The sequence below is a fragment of the Herpailurus yagouaroundi genome, unplaced genomic scaffold (assembly GCF_014898765.1).
Source record: "Herpailurus yagouaroundi ecotype Mexico unplaced genomic scaffold, PumYag 379, whole genome shotgun sequence".
In the NCBI taxonomy this organism is placed as follows: Eukaryota; Metazoa; Chordata; class Mammalia; order Carnivora; family Felidae; genus Herpailurus; species Herpailurus yagouaroundi.
Genome location: NW_024412596.1, coordinates 939713 through 963928, shown reverse-complemented (window position 1 = coordinate 963928; position 24216 = coordinate 939713). Strand labels below are relative to the sequence as shown.

Sequence of the window (24216 nt, the reverse complement as noted above, 5' to 3'; positions counted from 1 at the left end):
GGGGGCGGGGGGGGCGGGGGGAGGGGGTTGTTACCTGGAAGATGAAGCTGCTCCAGTTGCCGGGATCCATGGCGGAGGGAGGGAGGGAGGTGGCTCGAGCTCACCCTGGGGCGGGAGGAGGAGGCGGCGGCGGTGGGGGAGGGGGAACCCAGGGAGGAGGCGCGCGGGGCGGGCGGGAGGGGGGAAGGAGGAGGAGGGTGGGGGGAGCGGAGCACACTGCGCGCGGGGAGGGCGGGCGGGGGGCGCGAGGACACACAAGAGGCTGGAGCGGGCGCGAGCGCGAGCGCGCGCGAGGCCAGCGGGAGGGGGGAGGTACGAGAGGGACTCTTGGCGGGAGGAGGGACGGGGGAGCCACCCAGCAGCCCGAGTCGCCCCAAGCGCGAGACCCCTGAGACGGCCGCTGATTGGCTGACGATGGCGCAGGTGGTGGGCGCGCGGGAGACAGGGCGGCTTCTCTCTTCCCCCCCCTTCAAAGATTCCACCCCCCTCCTCCCTCCGCCAGCGGCCGTTATTTCGCGCGCACGCGCATAAAACCGCTGTCGTTGCTGAGCGGGAGAACAGGGGAGCGCGCGCCGGGGGTACGGATGGGGCGGGGCTAAACACGAAGCGCGCGCCCGCCTAACGGTCGTCCTTCTGGGGCTTTTGCGTTAGTGTTTTTGATTCCTTTCGGCCACCGTCCTTCCCCTCTCCCCCATTCCAGCGGTTTATTTACAATCCTGCCCCGCTTCTTTCCTGCTTGCTCTTCCCAAAGATGGCGCCGAAAGAGGTTACGCGGCGGAGCTTGTGGCCCATCCCAAGGGCAATTATACCCTTGGCCCCACCCCCGTAGTCCCAAGAATCAGGCTGAAGCACCAGAGTAAAAACTGTATTTACACGACACGCGGTTATACGAGAATTTAAAAAAAAATGGCCAAGTGAGGAAAGGAGCCTGCAGTCAGGAGGTGTCGCAGCGATGACACGCGGCGAGACCCAAGATGTTCGCCTGCAACACAGGAGGGGAGAGCAGCGTTAGAGCTGGGGGCGGGGCACAGGCCAGGGAGAGGAGGGGGCCAGGCCATGGGCTCACCTTCAGGAATGACTCCATCTGTTTCCCGGATATGCCCTCCACGCGTTCCAGGTCCTCCACCTGGCAGGACAGCAGCGATAGGAAGGGGCAGGGGAGGAGGGGGGGGTTGCCGCGCTTCTCCTCTGCCGCCCCCCATTCCAGGCCACCCTCGCGGGGCTGTTACCTGGCTGAAGGGGCCGTGGAGCTCCCTCCAGCCCACGATGAGCTGGGCCTTCTTCTGGCCAATGCGTTGCAGGCTGCGCAGATCCCGGGCTGAGCCTTCGTTCAGCAAATCTAGTATTTTTTGGCGCCCGTGGGCCAGTAGCTCTGGGCTGATCTGTAGCTCCCAGCAGTCCTCAGCCTTCTCCTCTGGCTCTGAGGCATCCAGGGACTCCAGCTATGAGGCAGGGGGAGGTGAGTGACAGAAACAGAGTTTGCTATTCAGCCTGTGGCAGCAAACTGCTTTAGACTCCTCTGCCAAGGATAGGAACCTAACAGCAGCTACCTCCCCGCCCTTCCTAGCCTCTCTTTCCTTCAAGTGTTTGTCCAAAAAACCCTCCTCCCTGGTCACTCTCTGGGCTGATTCTCATTTTATCTGACTTGTGAAAGAGTGGGGACTGTTGCTGAGAACAAAGCACATAGTAAGCTCTTAAATCTGCCTCATCTCCAAAAATCATCTTTCACTCCTAGGGAGGAACACAGAAGGCACGCGATAAATGATACCCATGCCCCCAACATATCATCTCAGTTTTTAGGTAATTTTTTCGGTGTTGTTTCATTTCTTGAATGCTTAGGTCATGTTTCCCTAAGTGGGCTCTTAAGTTGGTAGAGAGTGGGACTCAGGCTACACAATGTACCTAGCAAGTAGCTACTGACTGAGGGGGAGAGCCATCAGAAGAAAGGGAAGTAACAGGTGTTGGACACCCTCTCCGCTAGGTACATACTGTATGTCATCCTAAATGCCCTATGAGGTGTCTCCATATTCAGAGGATAAATAACTTGTAAATTGCTGGTACGTGTTTTGACTCCATGGCCAGTGCTCTTCTCACTAGAGCTTACTACCCACCCTTTTCCGCTCTAAGTGTAGCCGAAGCCTCCAGCTAATCTCACCTTTCTCTTCCGGCCTTTCTTCTTCAAGATATGGATCTCAGCATTTGGGGATGCCGCCTGCTCCTGAACTGAAGGCAAGAATTGTGAACCAGAATCATGGCAGAGGCTACTTCTTCTCACCCTCCCTGGTGGCCCCTTGGTTCTCCCATTTCTGATTCCTTGGGTCGGTCCCCTCCATCCCAAATTAACCTCTTCTTTTGTTGTTTCCATGTGACCTTTCTTGTATTGGAAAGTAGTCTGTTGTTAGTCTGTATGTTAGTTAACATACTAAATGCCTGAGAACAGAACACTCAAGCTCTGTTTCAGACAGTCCTCACCCTTCCCTGGGGTTGCAACATAGTGGGAGCACACAAATGACATGATGAAAGCTGCTCCAAACACCTCTTCCCTTTCCAAGATGTGTTATCTGGCCCTCCTGGTCCCCACTGCCACACTTACTCAGTTGCAGGGGCATCACCACAGCCTTTTTGAGGGGCTTAGCTACTGTGACTGTGCGGCGTGCAAGCGGTCGGAGCACTGCAGGAGAGGAGTTTTCTTTATCCTTTGGGTCTACAGCCTCCTGGGCCAAAACCTTGGCTTCCAGTTCTTTTTGCCTCATCTTCAGCCTCTATTGGAAAGGATCAAGGAGACATGTCACCTAGAACCAACGACTTTCAGGCAGCTTGGATGGCAGTGGATTAGGAAAGTGAGTACAGGACTCTGACACCCTAGCAGGCAGGGCAAGGACCAAGGAGAGAAGCTACCAGGAGACAACTGGAGCCACTGTAATTAAGGGGTGTCTAATGATCAGGGATGCTCAGAGGTGGAACACTGAAGGGAAAGACCGTTCGAAAGTCCTAACTTAATTTGAGCTGGTGTTACAAAATGACAGTCTCTTCTATTGTTCCTTTTACCTGGATTTCCACCCCCCTCACCTCCTCACAGTTGATCAATTATTTTCAAAGTCCAGTCACATTAAGGACATTCAAGCAGAAGCTGAAGAACAGGGATTCCCGGTTAGGTAGAAATCGGATGCTGGTCCAGCCTTTCAGTGTCCTTCCCTATCTGAAGATCCTCAGATTGCTTCTCAAGGCCAATAGGAATCCCAGCTCCACCTGCCCAACACTTACCTCAATCTCCAAATCCTTCTCTTCCATGGTCTTCATGAGCACCATCCGCTCTCGCCTTGGGGTGTTCAGCCCATGGGTTCCTTGGCTCCCCTGGGAGCCCAAGAGACGGTCCAAGCTGAGGAGGCGCTCCAGCACAGCTGGGTCCATGCTGCTCAGCTTCTGTAGGGGGCTGAGCAGACAAAGGTTACTCCACACCCACCTCTCCTCTTATCGCCCTCTCCACAGCAGGATTCCCTTCATTATGCCTTAAATTGGTGTATTCTGTGATTCCAGATTCTGCTATTAAGTTGCTGGGCAACCCTGAGCAAGTCATTCAGACTCTCTGGGTGCAGTGTCTTCATTAAGTGAGTGAGGATCAATCACTACTTGCCCAGGTAACCTCTCAGGGATGCTAGGAGATCCGATGAGAACAAGTATTTAATGAACACTTGAGTTGTAGGTGTTCAGGCTCTAAGACGCTCCCTGCCCTATAGGCACTCACAGTCTAATGGGGAAGAAGAGACTGTGATAAGGTGACAGCAAGGGCTGTGTGCCTTTATTGGAGGAGCATGTGGGTAAAGATTCACAAAGGAAGTCATCCTCAGCAGGGCTTTGAAAGCCGCTGCAGACCTCAAATGCCAAGCCTTCTTCCCATGGGCAGTAGGAAAGGCATATTCGAGCTGAGTCCTGACTTAATCTGAGCATAATGCCTAACATTTGTTCCTTCTGCCTGGAAGTTTTCCCCTCACAATTATCATTCAAAAGTCAATCTGATACCACCTTTCCCGTAAAACCCAGCTTGATTGTATATCTTCTTTCCTATACCGTGAACTAGCTCCTCAAGGACAGAGACTGCCCTGTTCTTTGTGTGCAAGTGCCTAGGAAGAGCAGGATCAGAAAATATGGGTGAATACCAGAAGTCATTTCTTCCTTCCTGGCTCTCACAGAAGCAGCTCCTCTTTCCTTACTGCATCCTGTACTACCTACCCTCCATCATATATTGATGTTCTAGTCTTCTTTCCTTTAGAGCCTGAGGTCAAGGTCTGACTAGGTCTGATGTGCCCCATCTCTGAGCTTTGCCTATTCACATGTGCAGGGGTGTACATTTCTGCTGACAAATAGCTTGAGAGAGACAAAACTGACATGGAGTTCTAAGCAAGCAAGCACCTGTTGCTATATGCCATCCATCCTCAACTACAGCAGCCTCCCCAGGGCAGAGGATGTACTAATCCTTGACCTCCTCTGGTCACCCCTATTCACTAGTCTTTAGACTTACAGTTTAGAGAGACTGTACTTGGGCTTGGGTAGAAACTGGGCAAAGTAAAAACTGCGGCTGGCTCCCTAGAATTATTAGGGGGGGCCAGGTGGCCAGACACAGAAAGCTAGGCAAGACCACTAAATAGCAGTGACCTAAGGATTCAAGCATACTGGGCCATGAGCTGGGGCCATCAGAACTAGGGAGACTCGCCATACACACAGAAGGGAGGGACTCAGTGACTCTGGACTGAGGTTAGAAGCAAAGTTAGATAGCAACGGGCTCCTTGTAGGGTCCTGGAGATGCTGGACTCTAACGCACAGACTGAGAGGTCTCAGGGACACATGGCTCTTCATCTCCTCCTGTCTCTTTGCTTTGCACTTATCCTCTAGACCTGAAAGACCTGATCTAGATTACTTCTTGAACCAGAAAGAGCTGCCCCCAAATGTGAGGTTTTGCTGACTGCCTAAAGGGATTGGAAAATGGAAAGGGAGGGGCTAGGAACTCAAGGAGGAGGCTTTCTTCAGGCCCCGGGCAGCAGCACCAAGGACAGAGATTGACCTTAGCACTTCAGTGAATTCGGTAGAGTAGGATTTGGGGTGAATTCAATGAGGAACAAGTTCACAGACTAAACCCACTACTGCCCTGCACCCAACCCAGACACAACAGAACAGGGAATATACCCAAGGCCCCTCCCACTCTGCTCACCTGAGTTTCTGAGAGGCAGAGGCTGGAGCTGCTGTGGGCTCAGGACTCCCAATCTCCTCTTCCTCAGGGCCTCGGGCTCTCTTTGCCTCTGATGGGCCTACCAGTTCTTTCTGAGACAGTTTAATGGGTGCCAAGACTAGGAAAGATGTGGGGCGGGTGGGGGGAGGGGCGGTCAGCCTCTATGCTGATGCTTGGCAGAGTCAGCAAACTCCCCAGCTGTCCAGATCTGGCTTTTCCACTCTTGCCAACCCCAGTCCTCACCACGAAGCTGCAGACTCTCGTTGGTAAAAGGACGATTAATCACCTCCTTGGACCTGGCAGCAAAGTTCAGTGCAGAGACTGTATCTAGGTAGAAACGTCTCTCGGGGGCAATGTTGGCAATGAGGATGCTGTGGGCTGAGCCACCCAGAGAATCCTGAGGGATGGGGATGGGCAGGATAGGCAGATCAGAAACCCCACATTTCCATTTTTGTTTTTGTTTTTTTTAATGTTTATTTTGAGAGAGAGAGAGTGCAAGCAGGGCAGAGGCAGAGAGAGAGGGAGAGAGAGAATCCCAAGCAGGTTCTGCTGTTGTCAGCAGGGCTCGATCCCAGGAACTGTGAGATCAAGAGCTGGAGGCTCAACCGAGCCACCCAGGCATCCCCCAACGTTTCCATTTCTTGACTGCTGTTCCCCACCCTCCCAGCACACCTAAGAACCTCCTTCTCCAGCCCCTTTACGCCCTGAGGTGGGTGGCCTGACCTGCAACAGGCGAGTGAGTTTGCTGTCCCGGTAAGGCACACGAGGGAGGCCCTGGTTCAGCGCATCCACCACCTTGCCCAGTACAAACAGGGACGAGTTGATAGCTCCACTTTCCTTCAACCGCAGACCCTTGTTACCCGTACGCCGGTTGTCCTCTGAACCAGCCAAGTCAATCAGGTAGAGTTTACCCTCCCGCTGGCGGAATGGGGCCAGACGTTCCCGCTGATCCACCTGGAGTTAAGAGCAAGGACCCCCAACTTCGTTCAGGTTCTAGGGGCTTCCCGGGTCTTCACCCTGTCGGCGGGCCTCACCTTAACCAGGAGCACAGCATGACTGCGGGAGGAGCGCTGGTTGAGCCGGGTGGCTCCTACAGTCCGGTTTCTACTGGCTGGCAGGAAGTGCCGCTCAAAATCAGCGAAGCTAGTGATGGGCTTCTGTGTGAGGCCCGGAATCAGGATGTTTCCTCGACAATCTTCTCGGATCACCAGGTCTCCTGATGCAGGGTCCAAGAGGTCTAATACCTATCGGAGCAGTGAGAGGTAGGGCGGGTTCTGCAGACACAGGCCACTTACTTCCTGGGCACCAGTCTCCTTTTCTCTGCTGGGCTGTCAGAGTTGTACCATCTGCTACCTCAACCTGTTTTTCCGGGTCTTGCCTCCTTGCTAGAGCAGAGCTTCATGCTAAAGAACTGGATCTTATTCTGACTTTTGTCTCTTCCCCCCACAACCAGAGTGGGGGCCGGGGGCGGGGGGTGCTCACCTTTTCCTGGTAGATCTCTAAGTAGGACATAGTGACAGAGAGAGCCCATGGCCGGCCCTCGCCGCCCTCCTCCCTTGTGAGCTGTAGGAGGTCCATGAGAGCCCGGGGAATCACTCCAGGTTGCTCTGGGCTGCCAAGCATTGTGTGCGTCTTCCCTGGGGAAAGAGTGGAGATCGCTGTGAGATCTTCCTCCCCACTCTGAAGCCCTTTCTGACCCATGGCTATTCCCTACCTGGCTCCCTCACCTGCCCCTGTGGGCCCATAGGCAAGCACACTGGCATTCTGCCCTTCCAGCAAGTGCCTCAGGATGGGCTGCACTGATCCCGCATAGACGTCCTGCTGAGAGCTCCTCTCTCCATAGAAGGCATCAAACCTGCAGGCAGGAAAAACGGAGGGAATTAGTGGAGGGTTCCATTCTCACCCAGACTTACAGGGTAATACTAGCCACGGATTTAAAAGAGTCTCTATCCCTTTTCTTGCATAAAGACCTTAGAAAGCACCCACTGAGCACCTGTCCTGTTCCTGTCTCTGTACTGGTGTTAGAAATAAAGAGATGAGGTGGCGCAGTCGGTTAAGCGTCCGACTTCAGCCAGGTCACGATCTCGCGGTCCGTGAGTTCGAGCCCCGCGTCAGGCTCTGGGCTGACGGCTCAGAGCCTGGAGCCTGTTTCCGATTCTGTGTCTCCCTCTCTCTCTGCCCCTCCCCCATTCATGCTCTGTCTCTCTCTGTCCCAGAAATAAATAAAAACGTTGGAAAAAAAAATTAAAAAAAAAAAAAAAAAGAAATAAAGAGATGAATCTGATGCCTGATCTTGGGAGTTCTGTAGTCTGGTGGGATAGAAGGATACCCATCCTTTGTTGTGATTCAGGAAACGAAGAGGAGGACACACTAGAAAGAATAAGTGAGTCTGCTTGAGCAAAGACGATTTTGCCAGAGACAGAGAGGAGAAAGATATTCCACGTATCAAAAAGAGCACACAGGCACAGGGGTGCCTGGGTGGCTCAGTCAGTCAAGTGTCCAACTCTTGATTTTGGTTTAGGTCATGATCTTCACTGTTCGTGAGATCTCACAGACAGCGAGGGAGCCTGCTTGGGATTCTCTCTCCTCTCTCTGCCCCTTCCCCGCTCACGTTTTCTCTGTCAAAATAAATAAACATTAACAAAACTTAAAAAAAAATAGCACAGGGGCGCCTGGGTGGCGCAGTCGGTTAAGCGTCCGACTTCAGCCAGGTCACGATCTCGCGGTCCGGGAGTTCGAGCCCCGCGTCAGGCTCTGGGCTGATGGCTCAGAGCCTGGAGCCTGTTTCCAATTCTGTGTCTTCCTCTCTCTCTGCCCCTCCCCCGTTCATGCTCTGTCTCTCTCTGTCCCAAAAATAAATAAACGTTGAAAAAAAAAAAAATTAAAAAAAAAAAATAGCACAGAGAAGGCATGGTGTGAAAGAGCAGGGCTTCCTGATCTTTCCCCCAACACAGTGTATATAGGAAGCAGTATTGGTACACCACGATGGCGCAGAGGATGCTGCTTCTGACTAGGAGAGACTCCACTCACCTGCAGTCTACTCTCTATACTCCGGTAGAGAAGCCGTGGCTGAGGCCACAGCAGAGATTAGTATTTTAAGTGGAGTGTAGCCTGTGTTGGGGGGAATGAGGCTGGTAAGAAACAAGTCCAATTGCCAAGGGCCTAGAATGAGGTTGTCAAACTTTTTCTGTAAAGAGCCAGCTAATAAATATTTTAGGCTTGGTGAGCCATAGGATTCCTTTTGCAGCTATTCACATCTGTCATTATAGTCAGAAAGCAGCCGTGGACCGTATGCAAATGAACACGTGTCGTTCTGTTCCAATAAAGCTTTTATTACAAAAAAAGACTCCTGGTCAGATCTGACCTGCAGGCCGTAGTTTGCCACCCCCTAGCCTAGAACGACAGGCCGAAAAGTCTCAACTTTCCACCTCCAGTGGGGTTTTAAGGTAGCTGCCCTTGTGAGTTCTGTCCCCAAATCCGGATGGCTTCTGTCACACCCAGCTGCAGCCTGGGCTGGCTGGCTGGCTGGTCTATGTTCCTCCCACCCTTCCCACACCTCCCCGATCCTAGCTGGGGCTCCCCTGGTCACCCTTGCTACTCCTTCCCCACTTTGTGCCTATTTCCCCCATGAGACTGTGAATAGTAATATAAATCTGGTTCAGCTGCCAGTCTTTCCCCAAGTATCCTACAGAACACTGGTCACAAGTGGGCACCTATGAACATTTCTGAAAGCCCGAACGAAGGTGTGGGGAACAAAGTTGTGCTATGAAAGGTGGAGATTCTAAAAAGGCACGTCTGAGAAACTGTCTGGGCAAGTGATAACGTGAGCTAGGAGAGAGGAGAGGGACAGGAGGGAAGAGTGGCCTGAACCTTACTGGTATTTGAGAGTCTCCTGGTGGTTCCTCCAGTTGGCAATCTCTAGTGAACAGCTGTCCAGGCCCCGCACACAAGGGGGCTCACCTGCTGCAGCTGTCCCATCCACAAATGGTCGCAGCCTCACGGCCACCCTTACCCGAGCTGGAGGTGGGCGCCGGCCAGCCCCCACCTTGCTTAGCCGACAGCGACCAGCTCCTAGAGGAGAGAAGGGAAGTTTTTAGGCATGAAATACGGTGGTAGCACAGAAGTTGCAGGACCGGCTTTGCAAAGAGGTAACGGTAGCAGTCTTACAGGAAGAGCTACTTGATAGAGCTGAGCTCTGACGGATGAATAGCAGCTTGCCCAGCATTCCAGGCAGAAGGAATGGCATATGCAAAAGCATGATGGTGTGAAAGCATGGCCCCCTGGAGAACTGGTGAGGCGGGACTCTGTGTTCTGTTAGTGAGAATGAGCAGAGAAGGGCAGGATGGAAGACAAAGATGAATCAGATACATGGTCTCAGGAGGAGTACGGTGGGGGCTGGAGGACAGAGATTACCTACATACAGATCAGGGGTTGCAAACCATATCATGTACTTAGCAAACATTAATAGTAAGCACTGGCTACATGTCAAGTACACTTTAATCTTCATGGTGTCCCATGGTGTCCCCTCTTAGTGCCATTTTACCAACAAAGAGGCTTATGGAGGTGCAGCAGCTCTTCTGAGCACATCGGTATTTTACACCTGGGGCCTTGTGGCTGTCGCACCTTGTTTCATAGCCTACATTTTGTCTTTTTGCTCCTCGAAAGAGTAAGCAGAGCCTGAAAACAAAACAAAACCCCAGCATCTTAAGTAGACTAGAGACCCACATAACCTTGACAGAGGGGCAGGGAAATGGACTGGAGGCTAAGGACATGGGGACACCATGGGAGGGCCAGGAGCCACAGCTCATTTCGGGGAAGCTCTTTCCACCCTGGCTGTACTGTGGGTGTCCCCAACTTGGCCCAGTTCTTTCCTTGCTCTACAAATAAGTCCAGTGGGGAGTAGATTGCCATGTTTACACAAGTAACCTGGAAGCTCTTGTTAAAATGCCGATTTCACTTCCGTCCCTGGAATGATGCCTGAGATTCTGCATTTGTAACAAACTGCCAGATGGTGTGGATGCTGCTGGTAGGACATGCTTTGGATTGCCAAGGTGTTGTAGACCAGCATCTTGTAAGGATTAAAAGAGTTGACATTTGCCCCTCCCAAAACCAGTCAATGAACTGCCTGACTCTTCTGTGCTTCTATTTCTCACCTGAGGTTTACAACACACACTTACCTGTACATGTGTGTTACATACACAAAACTGATGGTTTTCTCTTGATGGAGCTTATGTGGGTTTCTTTTGTTACCCAGTTCTGTGATGCTCTAATGTTTGCATTAAAAAAATAAGTAACGCTGTGGATGGACACCTTTGTTTGGAAAGGATGAGGTTGGAAGGCAGCCCAGTCCCTTTCTGCCCCAGCTCAGTCTGCAAAAGGCATTAACATGCAATCCTCCTCTGTTGTAAGCTTTCTGTTTAGTTTGCTTCCAATAATTAAATTTAAGTCATTAAAAAAAAGAGAGATTATAAATATTTTTATCAGAAAACACAAGATAAAACTTTTTTAAAAAAGCCTGTTTTGAGGGGGGCGCCTGGGTGGCTCATCGTCATCTGACTCTTGATCTCAGCTCAGGCCCTGATCTTAGGGTCATAAGCTCAAGCCCCATGTTGGGCTTTGCACTAGGCGGGAAGCTTACTTAAAAAAAAAAAAAAAAAAAAAAAAGCCTGTTTGGGGTGCCTGGCTAGCTCAGTCAGTAGAGCATGAGACTCTTGATCCTGGGGTGGTGAGTTCGCACCCCACAGTGGGTATAGAGACTACTTTAAAAAAATAAAAATTTAACAACAACAAATAGCCTTCTTATTTTCATGAGGACTGAATGAGCTAAAAAATAGCTCATGAGGAGGGCATTTCTCTATTTTATGGTGGAGGATACCACACAGTACCTCACAGCTAACAGCAGAATTCCAACCTGGATCTCTTTGCCTCTAAAAATCTGCTTTCAGTGAGGATGCCATATTGCCTATTGGGAAAGTTCTTGGCATCTCTGACTCTCTCCCTTTTTCTAGTGGTAACAGCTGGTTGTCGGGGCCATAGGCCTCAGAGAAGGCAAGAGGCTGGTATGTGTGACCAACACAGGAACAGCGAGATGAAAAGGTGGGCAGACTACCCTTGCTGAGAATCTTACACATAAGGCATGCCCATAAGCGGATGGCCTACAAAACCTGGGCTTCTGCTCCGTTATCTGACGAACGAAGCCAGTAATACCCCTTCTCATTCCATGGTTTACAAGGCACATGGGCATCTAGTTTTCACTCAATCCTCAGGAGTCCTGAAAGTCTGTAACAAGTCAAGAGAAACCTGCAGATGCACCCATGCAGGTGAGAACACTAAGGTGCAGAGAGGTTCACTGACTTGTCAGAAATGTGTGCAGGGGCTTCTCCTTGCCTATCTTTCCCAGGGTTTGGGGGAGAACAGAGAAAGTTGGCAGATACAGACACATTTAAGGAAGTTTAAGGGGAAGGGGAAGTCTGTGGTGATGTACTTGGGTCAGACAGAGCTGAATTTCAATTCCAGCTCTAACACTTGTTAGCTTGTGACCTTGGGCAAGTGACTTAACATCCAGGTGCTCTGGTTTTCTTTGTTTATACAATGGGGTGGGGTGGGCCTCGGAGAGGCTTAATGAGAATTAAAAGAAGTAACGTAAAATACCAACACAGTAACCAGCACACAATAAGTAGGTTCGTTATTCAAGGTAAGATGGCCTGGGTTCAAAGCCCAGCTTTGCCACTTACAAGGAAACGGGTACATAATGGTCTATTCCTGTGCCTCAGTTTCCACAATTGTAAAATGGGAATAAATATGTACTCGCTGGGTTGCTAAGGGAATAAATGAGGTAATTCATGTCAAAGTGCTCAGAATGGCATTTGGTACATTGGTAAAAGCCTTGGTGTTTTATTTTATATTCATCTTTCATTTTCCAAATGTGGAAACCTCAGTATAGAGAGGTTGGCTAACTTGCCTGTGGTCAACAGCTACCTAGTGACAGAGCTTCAAATGAAGGTCTAACTCTGAAGTTCATTGTATGAGTCCCCAGACCTTCTCAGCTCATCTTTGTATCCCCATGGGCCTGGGAGTCAGAGACAAGTTCCACCCACCCAGTAGCTGTGTGAGCTTGGGAAGCCTTCTTCACTGTTGCAAGCCTCAGATTCTCTTTATAAAATAACAGTATCGTAAGATTGTGAGAAGTCAAAAAAAGAAGGTACATACAATGTTTGGCACAGTGGGTGGCATCAGGGGCTCAGTAAATATTATTGTTATTATTACACTCTTTTACTTATTTACTCTTGTTACCCACTCCTCCAGGTAGCAATTCACTTCAGCCCTCACCATTCAGCAGGGTCACTAATAACCTCCCTAATGCTAAATCCAGTGGACATGCCTGGTCCCCAACCTATTTGACTTCCCAGTAAGATCAGACACCCTCGATCTGCCTTCCTTTGAAAAATACACTTTCCCCTAGTTTCCATGCCAGAGGGCCAAGGTGAACAGCTCTCTGCTTACTCCTTCTAAGTTTCTGCCAATCTTAAATATTTTTCCAGGCTCCTTCTATCCTTTAGCCTGAGGTCACTCAACTTTGGCCCTAATATTTTGGGCTACATAATTCTTTGTAGTGAGGCTGTCCTGTGCACTACAGGGTGTTTACCACATCTATGCTAAACACACATGCCAGTAACATTCTGCACCACCCCCCCACCTCCTCTTACACCTCCTCTTGAAGTCGTAAGGTACTTCAAACCCCACCTATCCCAAACTGAACCCTTCCCCATCTCTCTTGCCACCTGGTCCTCCTCCTATGCTCTCTAGTGTAAATGAATGGAACCAACCCCAAAGACGGGAGTCTTCCCTAACTCCGGCTTCTTTCTCACCTTCTACATCAGTTATTCAGTATCTGTCAATTCTGCCTTTTTAGAGGAGTCCACTTCTCTCTACCCCACTGCACAATCTTCGCAAAGGCAACCATCATCTCAACAGTCTCCCACATTGGTCTCCCTTCCTCTAGTTTCACTCCCCTCCAGTCGCTCTCTTCCCACTTCCTCCCTTGCACTATAAGCTCTCAGCCACAATGACCTTCCTACAGTTCCTACAACATGCCCAGTTCTCTCACAGCTCTGCGCCCTTGCACATGCTATCCTCTCTCCCCGAAGTATCTTCCTTCTCACCACCACTCGCCATGTGACTGAGGTAGATACACCTTACTTCCTCTAAAAAACCCTCTTTTGTAAAATTACTCTCCCATGAAGTTGTGTCCATGGCTCTCTGGCTCCTCCATCCAAGCACTCATGACATCCCACTGTAACTGTAGATGTGTCTCTGTGCTCCATCTGACTGTGAACTCAGTGACAACAAGTCTTACTCTGGTCACCTTTATATCCCCAGTGCCTGGCACAGAGTAGTTCTCAAGGAATATTTGCTGAACAAATTAAGTGTTGGTGAATGAACATAAAGCATTGTCTTGTTTCTTGTTTTCTTCATAAAAATGGCTCCCTGCCATTCCTGTCCCAAAGCTCACAGCCCAAGGGAGAAGGAAAGGAGAGGCACATGTATACAAGTGCTTATAGTACAAGAGTCTATCCCTTTCGTCATAAAAGCAACTTTAAGGGTTGGGCAAGGCTAGCACTTACTTCTTCTAATTTCCTCCCTCTCACAATTCCCCAACTTCATTTGGTTTAACTCCTCTTTTATTGATGAGGAAATTGAGCCAAAGACAGCATCATTGGCCTCTTTATACATCATAAATAAATCACTCGGTGGTCTTTTCATCCAGCTGAGGCCTGATAAACTCCTATCCGACCCTTGAAACCCACTTCAAATATCACTTCTGTTAATTAGGTCCTCCCAGAATATCCAAGGGTTTACTTACTTCAGATTTTACACTCTCTATCGCAGTTTATACATCTCTCTCATTGCTTTTCATGATAGCATATATTTATACGATTATCCACTGAAACAGATTATAAACTTGTCTGGGAGAAGGGTCAATATTCATTCAAGCATTTTAACCATATCTACTATGTACCAGGCACAGTGGGTGTCGGAAAAGTGAGGGGAGGGAGGCCGTGCTCCGAAAGCAGGAGTATCATGTGCTTGGGCATAATGGTTAAGAGCAGAGGCCCTAGAGTAGGACTGCCTGAGAATTCAGACCCCAATATTCACTAGTTGTGTTAACTTTGAGCAAGCTATTTAACCCATCTATGCCTCAGTTTCCTCATCTGTAAAACAGGGACAACCAACCACCTTATCGCATTGTGTAGCAATTAAACGATTCATCACCGCAAAGTGCTTACAACTGTGCCTGGCACCTAGCAAGGGCTCAACATGTGTTTGACATTCTGCTAGACAGCTTTGTTTCTCCATGGGGCCTGACCAACAGCAGGGGACTCAAATCAATTACTATGGCATCTATCATAATCAATGACCAGAATTCAGTGGACAGGAAGAGAGCAGAGACATCTGTAAACAAACACAACATACAAGATTCGTAATGTCCCAACAGCCTTTCCAACTCTAAAATAGCACTGACTTCCACGGCTAGAGCGAAAGGAAACAGTCCCTTATTCCCCCTATTTGTGATCTGGGCACATCTTATGCTGTCAACTCACACCCAGCTGCTGTGCCTCGGCCTGCCCTCCAGCGTCTCCCAGGGATCTCCGCTCACCCAAACAGCACGTCATACACAGAACCCTCCCCTCGCAAAATGCGCATCCAGCTCCTTTCGTCTGGTCCCTACGGTCAGTGTCAGCCACTCTTCGCTCGCTTACTCACATAATCTCCCGAGATGGGGTAACTGTCCCCATTCTACAAAGAAACTGGAAGCTCACAGAGGAAAAGTGCGCTAGGCTCAAACAAAGCTCTATATCGGAACTGGGTGTTTTAACACGGTCAATTGACCCGCACGGAGGGCTGGAAACAAGTGAGAAGGGAAGAGCGAGGTGCGCTGACCAGCTCGAGACTCCCACCTTCCCCTCCCCTCCCCGCCCCCGCGCCATTTCGGCCTCTCCCCGACAACCGGCAGAACCCGGACCAGGCTCCGGCACATTACTCCACCAGGTTCCAGACTTCGGCGTCCTGCCCAGGCCGGGCTCGCGTACCTGAGATCGCCGCCGCCATCTCGCGTCGCCTCAGCTGCGCGGTACCCCCCGCGTCCATTCCGCTCCCTCCGTTGGCCCGCCTCTCCCATTCGAATTTCCCGGTGCCCCGCCCCCGTCCTGGCCTCCACCAATCACGGCTACTCGCTACCGGAAGCCCCTGCCGGCGGTTCGCAACCATCCCGCCCTCTAGGGCTCGCCTCAGGGTCCTGCAAGAAAAAGTTTCCCCTGGGCGGAGGACGCATGCGCGCAGGATGGCCACCCAGCCGTGGACGCCCCGGCGCGCGTCGTGGCTTGAACTCTGGCGCCCGAGGCTTGGGCGGCGGTGGCGGTCGGAGGAGCTGCTGAGCGCCGCTGGGCACTGGACTCTCTGTACCTTCTGACTTTCGGATTTCGAGTCGTAGATTTGCGTAAGTCCAGACTTTTCGCCTCGTGTTTCCCCCTCAACCACGAATTTTGGTACTAATCAAGCAGTGATCGAAGGCACTTAATCGATTTACTCCCAGATTTCCCTGAATTGAATACAATTTTAGCTGTTTTAGTGGCAGAAGAGGTGATTATATGAAAAAGGGAGACGTGCGTGGAAACGGGTTATTCAAAGCGAGTTTCACTTTCAGCAGTTTCTTGCTTCAGCTTGTTTCGCGTTCCGTGGGTTCGTGGGTTTGTGGGTTCTCGGACTGGAACTCAGTGCCAGTCCACGGTACTTTACCGTCTGGTCACTTCTGTAGGTCTGGCCTGCGCTGTCTGGTTTGTAGACAGTCGCGTTACACTCCCCCTCTTGCTAAGCCCACATCACCATGCAGATATCAGGTGACATGTCTCCTCTTATGTCAAATCTGAGCGGAGGGGGGCTGGTCTCGGATGTTCCTTGCTTTGTAACTCAATATATCGGAGTGAGCCTTAAAGGCATGTTCAGTCTGTTACTTAGTCAGCTTCATCCACGGTCCCAGTGTCCTAGGCGTTCAGCCATCTGTGAAGTCCTTAACCAGGAATGAATGGAAGCTTAACCAGGGATGAATGTCCCATCTTTGAGCTCCTGATAGAGCCCTGGGTTAGACATGTCTAGACTATTAAACAAAACAAGTGTTAGACCAGCGGTTCTCAAATTTTTTGGCATTGGAATCCTTTACATTGTTAAAAAAAAATGAGGCCTCAGGGACACCTGGCTGGCTCTGTAGGTAGGTAGAGCCTGCGACTCTTGATCTTGGAGTTGTAAATAACAGCCCCAGGGTGGGTGTAGCGATTACTTAAAAGTTAATTTAAGGGACGCCTGGGTGGCTCAGTCGGTTGAGCGGCTGACATCCGCTCAGGTCACGATCTCACGGTTCCTGAATTCTAGCCCCACATCGGGCTCTGTAGTGACAGCTCAGAGCCTGGAGCCTGCTTCAGATTTTGTGTTCCCCTCTCTCTCCGCCCCACCCCTGCTTGTGCTCTGTCTCTCTCTGTCTTTCAAACATGAATAAACATAAAAATAATTTAAAAATAATTTAAAAATGTTTTAAAAAATTGAGGCCCAAGAGATCTTTTGTTTATATGGGTTGTGTCTTCATACTTATTGTATTAGAAATTAAAACGGGTGCCTGGGTGGCTCCGCTCTGGTGGTTAAACTCCCAACTCTTGGTTTCAGCTCACCTCACCATCTCAGGGTTAGTGAGTTTGAGCCCGGAATGGGTGCTAACAGTGTGGAGCCTGCTTGGGATTCTCTCACTCCCCTCCCACCTCTCTCTCTCTCTCTCTCTCTCTCTCTCTCTCTGCCCTTACCCCTCTTGCTCTCTCTCTCAAAATAAATAAACTTTACAAAAAAGAAAACAAATTTTAAATGTTTATTAATGCACTTAAAAATTGCAGTAACAAATCCATAGAGACAGAGTAGATCAGAAGTTGGTGAAGTGTTGGTGAATTAAGATTATTGCTATTAGTTAGGTATAGAGTTTCTTTCTGGGTGATAGAAATGTTCTAGAATTAGTGTGATAGTTGTACAGCATGGTGAATATACTAAAAACCACTGAAGTATACACTTAAAAATGATAAGTGAATTGTACCTCCATTTAAAAATCTTCCCCATGGGGCGCCTGGGTGGCGCAGTCGGTTAAGCGTCCGACTTCAGCCAGGTCACGATCTCGCGGTCCGTGAGTTCGAGCCCCGCGTCGGGCTCTGGGCTGATGGCTCAGAGCCTGGAGCCTGTTTCCGATTCTGTGTTTCCCTCTCTCTCTGCCCCTCCCCCGTTCATGCTCTGTCTCTCTCTGTCCCAAAAATAAATAAACGTTGAAAAAAAAAATTAAAAAAAATAAAAATAAAAATCTTCCCCCAAAATTACAATAACAAACCTATTACACAGAATATAAATAACATTTTACTTTTAAAGATAGTTTTTAAATGTCCATAAGATTTACCATTTAAAGTTTATTTATTTTGAGAGTGAGTGAGTGGGGAGGAGCAGAGAGAGAGTCCTAAGCAGGCTCTGCTCACAGGGCTTGAACTCATGAACTATGAGATCATGACCTGAGCCGAAACCGAGAGTCGGATGCTTAACCAACTGAGCCACCCAAGTGCGCCCCAAAAATAAATTTGGAAATTTTTTCCAAAGCAAAACAATAGTGAGAAGAGTGGCATTGTTTTACGTTTTTGTTTTTGTTGTTGTTGTTGTTGTTTACAAATATGTCTGGCTTAAGAGAAAATAGGTGTATTCTCATACCTGCTTCTGCATTCCGTATGTTGTGATATCAGTACATCATATAGCTTCTTGAGAACTGTAAGGATGCAAGGAGAAAAGTCAAATGGCATCTTAGTTTTATTATGAAAATGGTTTTGGCCTTGTGGGCCGGGGAGGGGGGCGCCCCCCCCCCCACCTCGGCCGAGACACTTTCAGAATCTCCTAGACTACGCTTGGGAAACTATGGACTTACACCATTGGCAGTTTGGTCTCCCCCCACACTTCAGAAAAGGCTCTTCACGTTTTCACATTTGTTGCCAGTCCCCAGAAATTTGGTAAGATACCTGCTGGAAGTAGTGGAAAGAGCATAGGTCAGGGAGTCAGGACTTCCTAGGTTGAATAAATAGCTTAGGGACAGGGCTTTGTATCAGACCACCCAGGGTAGGGGTTTAGCCTCTCTGTGCCTCCATTTCCTGAGGTGGTAAAAGGGATTAATGGTTGAATCTGCCTCCTAGGGTTTTAAGGATGTGCATTTGCCTGGTGGAAATTAGGTTCTGAAATACCTGACAGGTGAAGAGAAAGAAGCAGTGGATTTTTTTTTTTTTTTTTTTTTTTTAAATTTCCAGATGAGACCCTTGGGAAGCAAAGCAGAACAGAGGAAAGTCATGAGTTTACGCCATAACAACAGGAAGGAGACTAGTTAGCGAGGAAGACGGTTCTGTCCTTTAAGCCTGGGAAGATATAAATGAGGATCATCTGGGGTGAGAGACACAGCAGCAGTGATGAAGAAGGGAATTGGTGCTGGAAAAGACCAGATCTGGGGGGCCAGGTGGGGAAGGACTCCTGGGAGAGATAACAGAGCACACGGGTGGCCAGGAAGCCTTGCCAGTCTGCCAGGTGAACATCCTTTTCCTTCACGTCGTAGACTGTGTATAAGAGCTATGGGGGTTGGGGGGAGTGGGGGGAGGTTCCTAAAAGGAACCGCAGGTCCTTTACTGAAGGCACGGAGGTGGGCTCTGAAGGGCTGCTGTGCATGGGCAAGCGTGACCTGCTCACTGCAGAGGACGCCTCGAGAAGACAAAACGGAGTGGCACATTCACATTTACAGCATGGGGCGCCTGGCTGCTCAGACTCTTGAGTTCAGCCCAGCTCATGATCCCAGGTTCGTGGGAGCGAGCCCTGCTTCAGGCTAGGCGCTGAGCATGGAGCCTGCTTAAGGTTCTGTCTGTCCCTCTGCCCCTCTCCCTAGAGCACACGCGTGCTAAATGAATGAATGAATGAATAAATAAATAAATAAATAAATAAATAAATAAATAAATAAGATCTTGTAGTCCCTAGAGCAAGGATTCTCAAAATGTAGTCTGGGGACCCCTGGCCTCTACAGAGTTAAAGCAATTTTCATGATACTAAAGATGTTATTTGCCTTTTCACTCATTCTCTCAGGGGCGTACAGTGAGGTTTTCCAAGTGCTTCATGCTGTCTAATATATAACAACAGTTTGAATGCAGAACAGGCTAAACTAGGCTGTGGTGAAAAAGTCAGAAGGGTGGTTGCCTTTTGGGAGTTGAGGGCAAGAAGTGACTGGGAAAGGCCCAGAAGGAATATTTTGGGTGGTGATGGTGACATCTTGATGATGGTATCTTGATGGAGGAGTTTGGGTTCCACAGGTATATATATTTGTCAGAACTCATGTGCAGAAGCATGGCATGGTTTTCTTTCTTTTTTTTTATGTTAATTTATTTTTGAGAGAGACAGAGACAGAGCACGAGATGGGTAGGAGCAGAGAGAGAGGGAGAAACAGAATCTGAAGCAGGCTCCAGGCTCTGAGCTGTCAGCGCAGAGCCCAACTCGGGTCCTGAACTCACGATCCGTGAGATCATGACCTGAGCCGAAGTCGGAAGCTCAACCAACTGAACCACCCAGACGCCCCATCATGGCGTGGTTTTCTAACTGTAGGATCTTCAGACTGGAAAATCTTGTCCAAGACTTTGTTTCTAAGACGTTTGAAAATCAGACATGTGGAAAATGCCCACATTTCAATGTCAGAAAGACCTGGGTTCGATCCTAACTCTGCTCTATGTTATGTTCGTGACTTTGGACAAATAACAGCATTTAGCAGAGTGCTTGACACATAGGCACCTAATGAATATTTGTAATATGACTGAATGAAACCATGCAATTTTCCAGAGCTCTACTTTGTACTGACTCCAAGAAATCTCACTTTCATTTGCTCCACCAAGATTTGGAGGGTTTCTGGGTGAGTTTCCTTTAATGGCAAACCGAAGCAGAGAAAAAACCAAACATGCTTTTGTTTGGGTTTGCTTGGTTATCACCTACTGGGGAATAAGCAGGGGGTTAAGGCTGGAGGGGGAGGAGACACAACAGGCCTTGGACATCTGCTGTTGTAACTCTTAAGCCACCTACAGACGTAACTGATTTCTGTCTTGGTGACTTCATCTGAAAAATGAGACCATGCTTACTACCTTCCGATAGGATTGTTGTCATAAATAAATGAAGTACTTTTTGCAGAGTGCCTGAAGTCACAATGGATGCAAAATAAATGTAAGTCCCTCTTCCGTTTTTCGTCTCTCTGTACTATTTTGCTTGAAATAACCACACCCCAAAACATGTATGACTGCTAATATAGACTTCCTACCAGAAGTGATCCTTAAACGTTCTCTCATATGTGCTGTGTTAGTAATCGATCTATATTTGCTCTCCTTCCCCATCACGTTACACGTGACAGCGCCAAGGATCACATCGTGTCATTGGCTGGACTTGAATTTATTGGGCTCAAAACTTTCTTGAAACCCACGAACTGTAGTCCAAGGTGAGTCTTCTCTTTCTTGGATAGTTGGGTTGTTTTGTGGGTGGTGATTTTTTAGGGATTTGACCTTAGCTGTCTCCTGGGTGACTGCATCAGCTTGTGCATATTGGGGCTTCTCTATTCTTGGGACTGCTCAAGAGGCCTGGCCCTGCGTTTCCTTAAAATGGCTCTTTCATTGCTCCACTCTGCAGTGGGAGCTTGAGGACTCAGTACCAGCCACTGGGGGGTCCATGATGGTCCAAACCGGGAAGCAGTCATATCACCCAGTTAATTTGGTGACCTCCTGTAGTGAGGGTCAGGGTAGGGTGGGAAGGGTCTTTTTTTTTTTCTTCTTCCTGACCTTTATACCTAACATGGGGCTGAAATTTACAACCCCAAGTTCAGGAATCCAGTGCTGTACCAACAGAGCCAGCCAGGCGCCCCTAGCCAGGGGTGGGCTCTTCTTTTTTGAGAGATTGCCTTTCATCTCCAGTTGCCATCAGAGGAGCTGTGGGTTCTCTTTGTAGTTTGTGGGCCTTTGGGCCCTTCATTCCAGGCATGTTCCAGAGTATTCCCTACTTGGAAAGGCCTCAGACGTGCCCCCATTCCAGGCCACCTCAGGCTATGTGCCTGGGACCTCCTTCCTACGCGTATCTCAGTTATCCCTATTTAACATTCAACCACCACACAGTGAGGCCAGTTATTTTCATGTAACAGTAAATTGTTAGATTTCTAGCATGTGTGAGCTGGATAGGTCATACAGAGCGTGTGACCCAGAGAAGCTCCTTTTACAAATGGGTAATTGAAACCCAGAGAGGTTAAGAGATTTGACTGAGGCCATGTAGCCGAGGGGAGGTAGGACTTAGGTTTCCCAAGTCCCTGTGCAATACTCTGTCAACCCCACTGTGACCTCTAATAGCTATTAGCTAAGTTCCCAGCATTCCTCAGTAATCTTTTTTTCTGACTTTGGTCAGCAAACTCCTTCATTCCCTGCCATTGTCCTGATTCCCCACCCCAGCCCTCCTAGGTTTTCTCAGGTGCAACAGGTAGTTTGTGTCAGTTTGGCTAGGCTGTAGTAGACTGTTAAGTCAAAAGCAGTCTAGGTGTTGCTGTGAAGAGGCTTAGTAGGTGTGGTTACCATCTACAATCATTTGACTTTAAGTGATGATCCTGGGTAAGCTGGGTGGGCATCATCTAGGCAGTTCAAGGCTTAAAAGCAAAACTGATACTACATGGTGTCACTTATGCGTGGAATCTAAAATCAAAAAGTTGAACACAAGGGCTCCTGGCTGACTCAGTCTGTAGAGCATGTGACTCTTGATCTCAGGGTCGTGCATCTGAGCCCAACCTTCAGGATAAAGATTACTTAAAAAAATATATATATATTTCTTAAAAAAAAAAAGTTGAACACGTAGAAACCGAGTAGAATGGTGGTCACCAGGAATTGGGAAGTATAGGAAATGGGGAAAGTTGGTAAAAGGGTACAGACATTCCACTGTGTAGCATGGTAACTATAGTTGATAATACTGTACTGTATGATTGCAATTTGCTAAGAGAGTAGATCTTAGGCATTCTCACAAATTTTTTTTTTAATTTTTAAAAAATGTTTATTTATTTTGAAAGAGAGAGAGAGAGAGCATGCAAGCAGGAGAGGGGCAAAGAGAGAGATGGAGAGAGAGAGAATCATAAGCAGGCTCCACACTGTCAGTGTAGAGCCCGATGTGGGGCTTGATCCCATGAACTGTGAGATCTTGACCTGAGCCAAGATCAAGAGTAGATACCCCACCAACTGAGCCACCCACGTGCCCCCCCCCCAGTTTTTTTATTTTTTAATTTTTTGTTATTATTTTAAGTAGGCTTCACATCCAGCATGGAGCCCAAATGTGAGGCTTGAAGTCACAACCCTGAGATCAAGACCTGATCTGAGATCAAGAATCAGATGCTTAACTGACTGAGCCACCCAGGCGTTCCCCCCCCCCCAAATTTTTTTTAAGTAAGGGTTACTATTTGGACACCTGGGTGGCTCAGTCAGTTGAGCATCTGACTCTTGATTTCGGCTCAGGTCATGATCCCAGGGTCATGGGATCGAGCCCTGCGTTCAGGGTCTGCGCCGAGCATGGAGTCTGCTTAAGCTTCACTCTCGCTCCTGCCCCTTTCCCTTGCTCACGTGCGCTTTCTCTCTCTCTCTAAAAAAATTAAAATAAGTAATATAAAAGGTAACAATTGATAAAGTAAATAAGATATAGGGATATAATATACAGTATAGGGAATATCATTAATAATATTGTAACAACTTTATATGGTGACAGATGGTGATCATTTCATAATGTATACAAATATTGAATCACTGTGTTGTATACCTGAAACTAATACAATATTGTATGTCAATTATTCTTCCATAAAAAAAATTTTTTAAGCTAACTCTGAGGTGATGGATGTGTTAATGAACTTGATTGTGGGAGTCTTTCACAAGGTATCAAATCATCACGTCGTACACCTTAAACATTACAATTTTATTTGTCATTTATACTTCAATAAAACTGGAAAAAGAATTTCTAAAGAAAATTAAGTTACTACGAGTGTAAATTTTGATGATAAATTAATTTACAAGGAAGAAAAGGCAAAACTGGGGTTTCCCTTAGGAAGAGTAAATTCCGCCTCTGGACTGCAGCACCCACTCCTGCGCAGGAGTTTCCAGACTGTCAGCCTGCCTTACAGACATCACACTGGCCTCACCCGCCTCCACAGTTGAGGAGCCGATCCCTTGCAGTAAATGTCTTCATGTATAGGGGCAGCTGGCTGGTTCAGTCACTAGAGCAGGCAACTCTTGATCTTGGGGTGGTGAGTTCAAGCTCCACACTGGGGGTAGAGATGACGTAAAAATAAAATCTTAAGGCACCTGGGTGGCTCAGTCGTTAAGTGTACAACTTCTGCTCAGGTCATGATCTCGCGGTTCATGAGTTCAAGCCCCAAGTCCCGCTCTGTGCTGACAGCTCAGAGCCTGCAGCCTGATATGGATTCTGTCTCCCTCTTTCTGCTCCACCCCTTTCAAAATAAATAAGTATTAAAAATGTAAATAAATAAATAAAAATAAAATCTTAAAGGGGCCCTGGGTGGCTCAGTTGGTTAAGCGTTCGACTTCAGCTCAGGTCATGATGTTGCGGTTCACAAGTTCAAGCCCTGAGTGGGCTCTGTGCTGACAGCTGGAGCCTGCTTCGGATTCTGTCTTTCTCTCTCTCTCTCTCTCTCTCTCTCTGCCCCTCCTCCTCTTGTGCTCTTTCTCCCTCTCGCACAAAAATAAAGCATTTAAATAAATAAAAACATAAAAAAAAAATCTCTTTATGTATATATGTACGTATGTCTCCTGCTGGTTTTCCTCTGGAAGAATGTGACTCATGCAACAGGCAGGTTTACTTATGCAACCGAACAAGTCAAGGTTGGGTAT

At 48.5% G+C, this 24216-nt stretch overlaps 2 protein-coding genes across 2 annotated transcripts in view; one reads left to right on the top strand and one right to left on the bottom strand.

Moving 5' to 3' along the window:
* Positions 1-849: 849 nt before the first annotated feature.
* KIF22 (kinesin family member 22) lies at positions 850-15410 on the bottom strand. Its single transcript, XM_040463151.1, has 14 exons — positions 15316-15410; positions 9100-9295; positions 6952-7079; positions 6707-6861; positions 6259-6468; positions 5948-6178; positions 5468-5621; positions 5207-5342; positions 3265-3433; positions 2594-2762; positions 2156-2223; positions 1230-1442; positions 1067-1126; positions 850-982 (listed from the first exon to the last, which is right to left on the bottom strand). Exons 1-14 carry the CDS (start codon positions 15371-15373, stop codon positions 935-937), a joined length of 1995 nt encoding a protein of 664 aa, XP_040319085.1. The 5' UTR covers positions 15374-15410; the 3' UTR covers positions 850-934.
* A 157-nt stretch (positions 15411-15567) lies between these two features.
* CUNH16orf54 (chromosome unknown C16orf54 homolog) overlaps positions 15568-24216 on the top strand; it is a 13202-nt gene continuing 4553 nt past the window's right edge. Inside the window, exon 1 of the mRNA XM_040463145.1 lies at positions 15568-15722. The gene's annotated coding sequence lies outside the window, so the exon portion shown is untranslated. The remainder of the gene's footprint in view (positions 15723-24216) is intronic.

Coding starts and splice junctions, on each gene's coding strand:
- KIF22 (XM_040463151.1), bottom strand. CDS start 15,373: ATGGACGCGGGGGGTACCGCGCAGCTGAGGCGACGCGAGATGGCGGCG. Junction 9,296..15,315: donor GATGGCGGCGGCGATCTCAG/GTACGCGAGCCC, acceptor TCTCTCCTCTAG/GAGCTGGTCGCTGTCGGCTA. Junction 1,443..2,155: donor AGAAAGGCCGGAAGAGAAAG/GTGAGATTAGCT, acceptor CCTGCCTCATAG/CTGGAGTCCCTGGATGCCTC.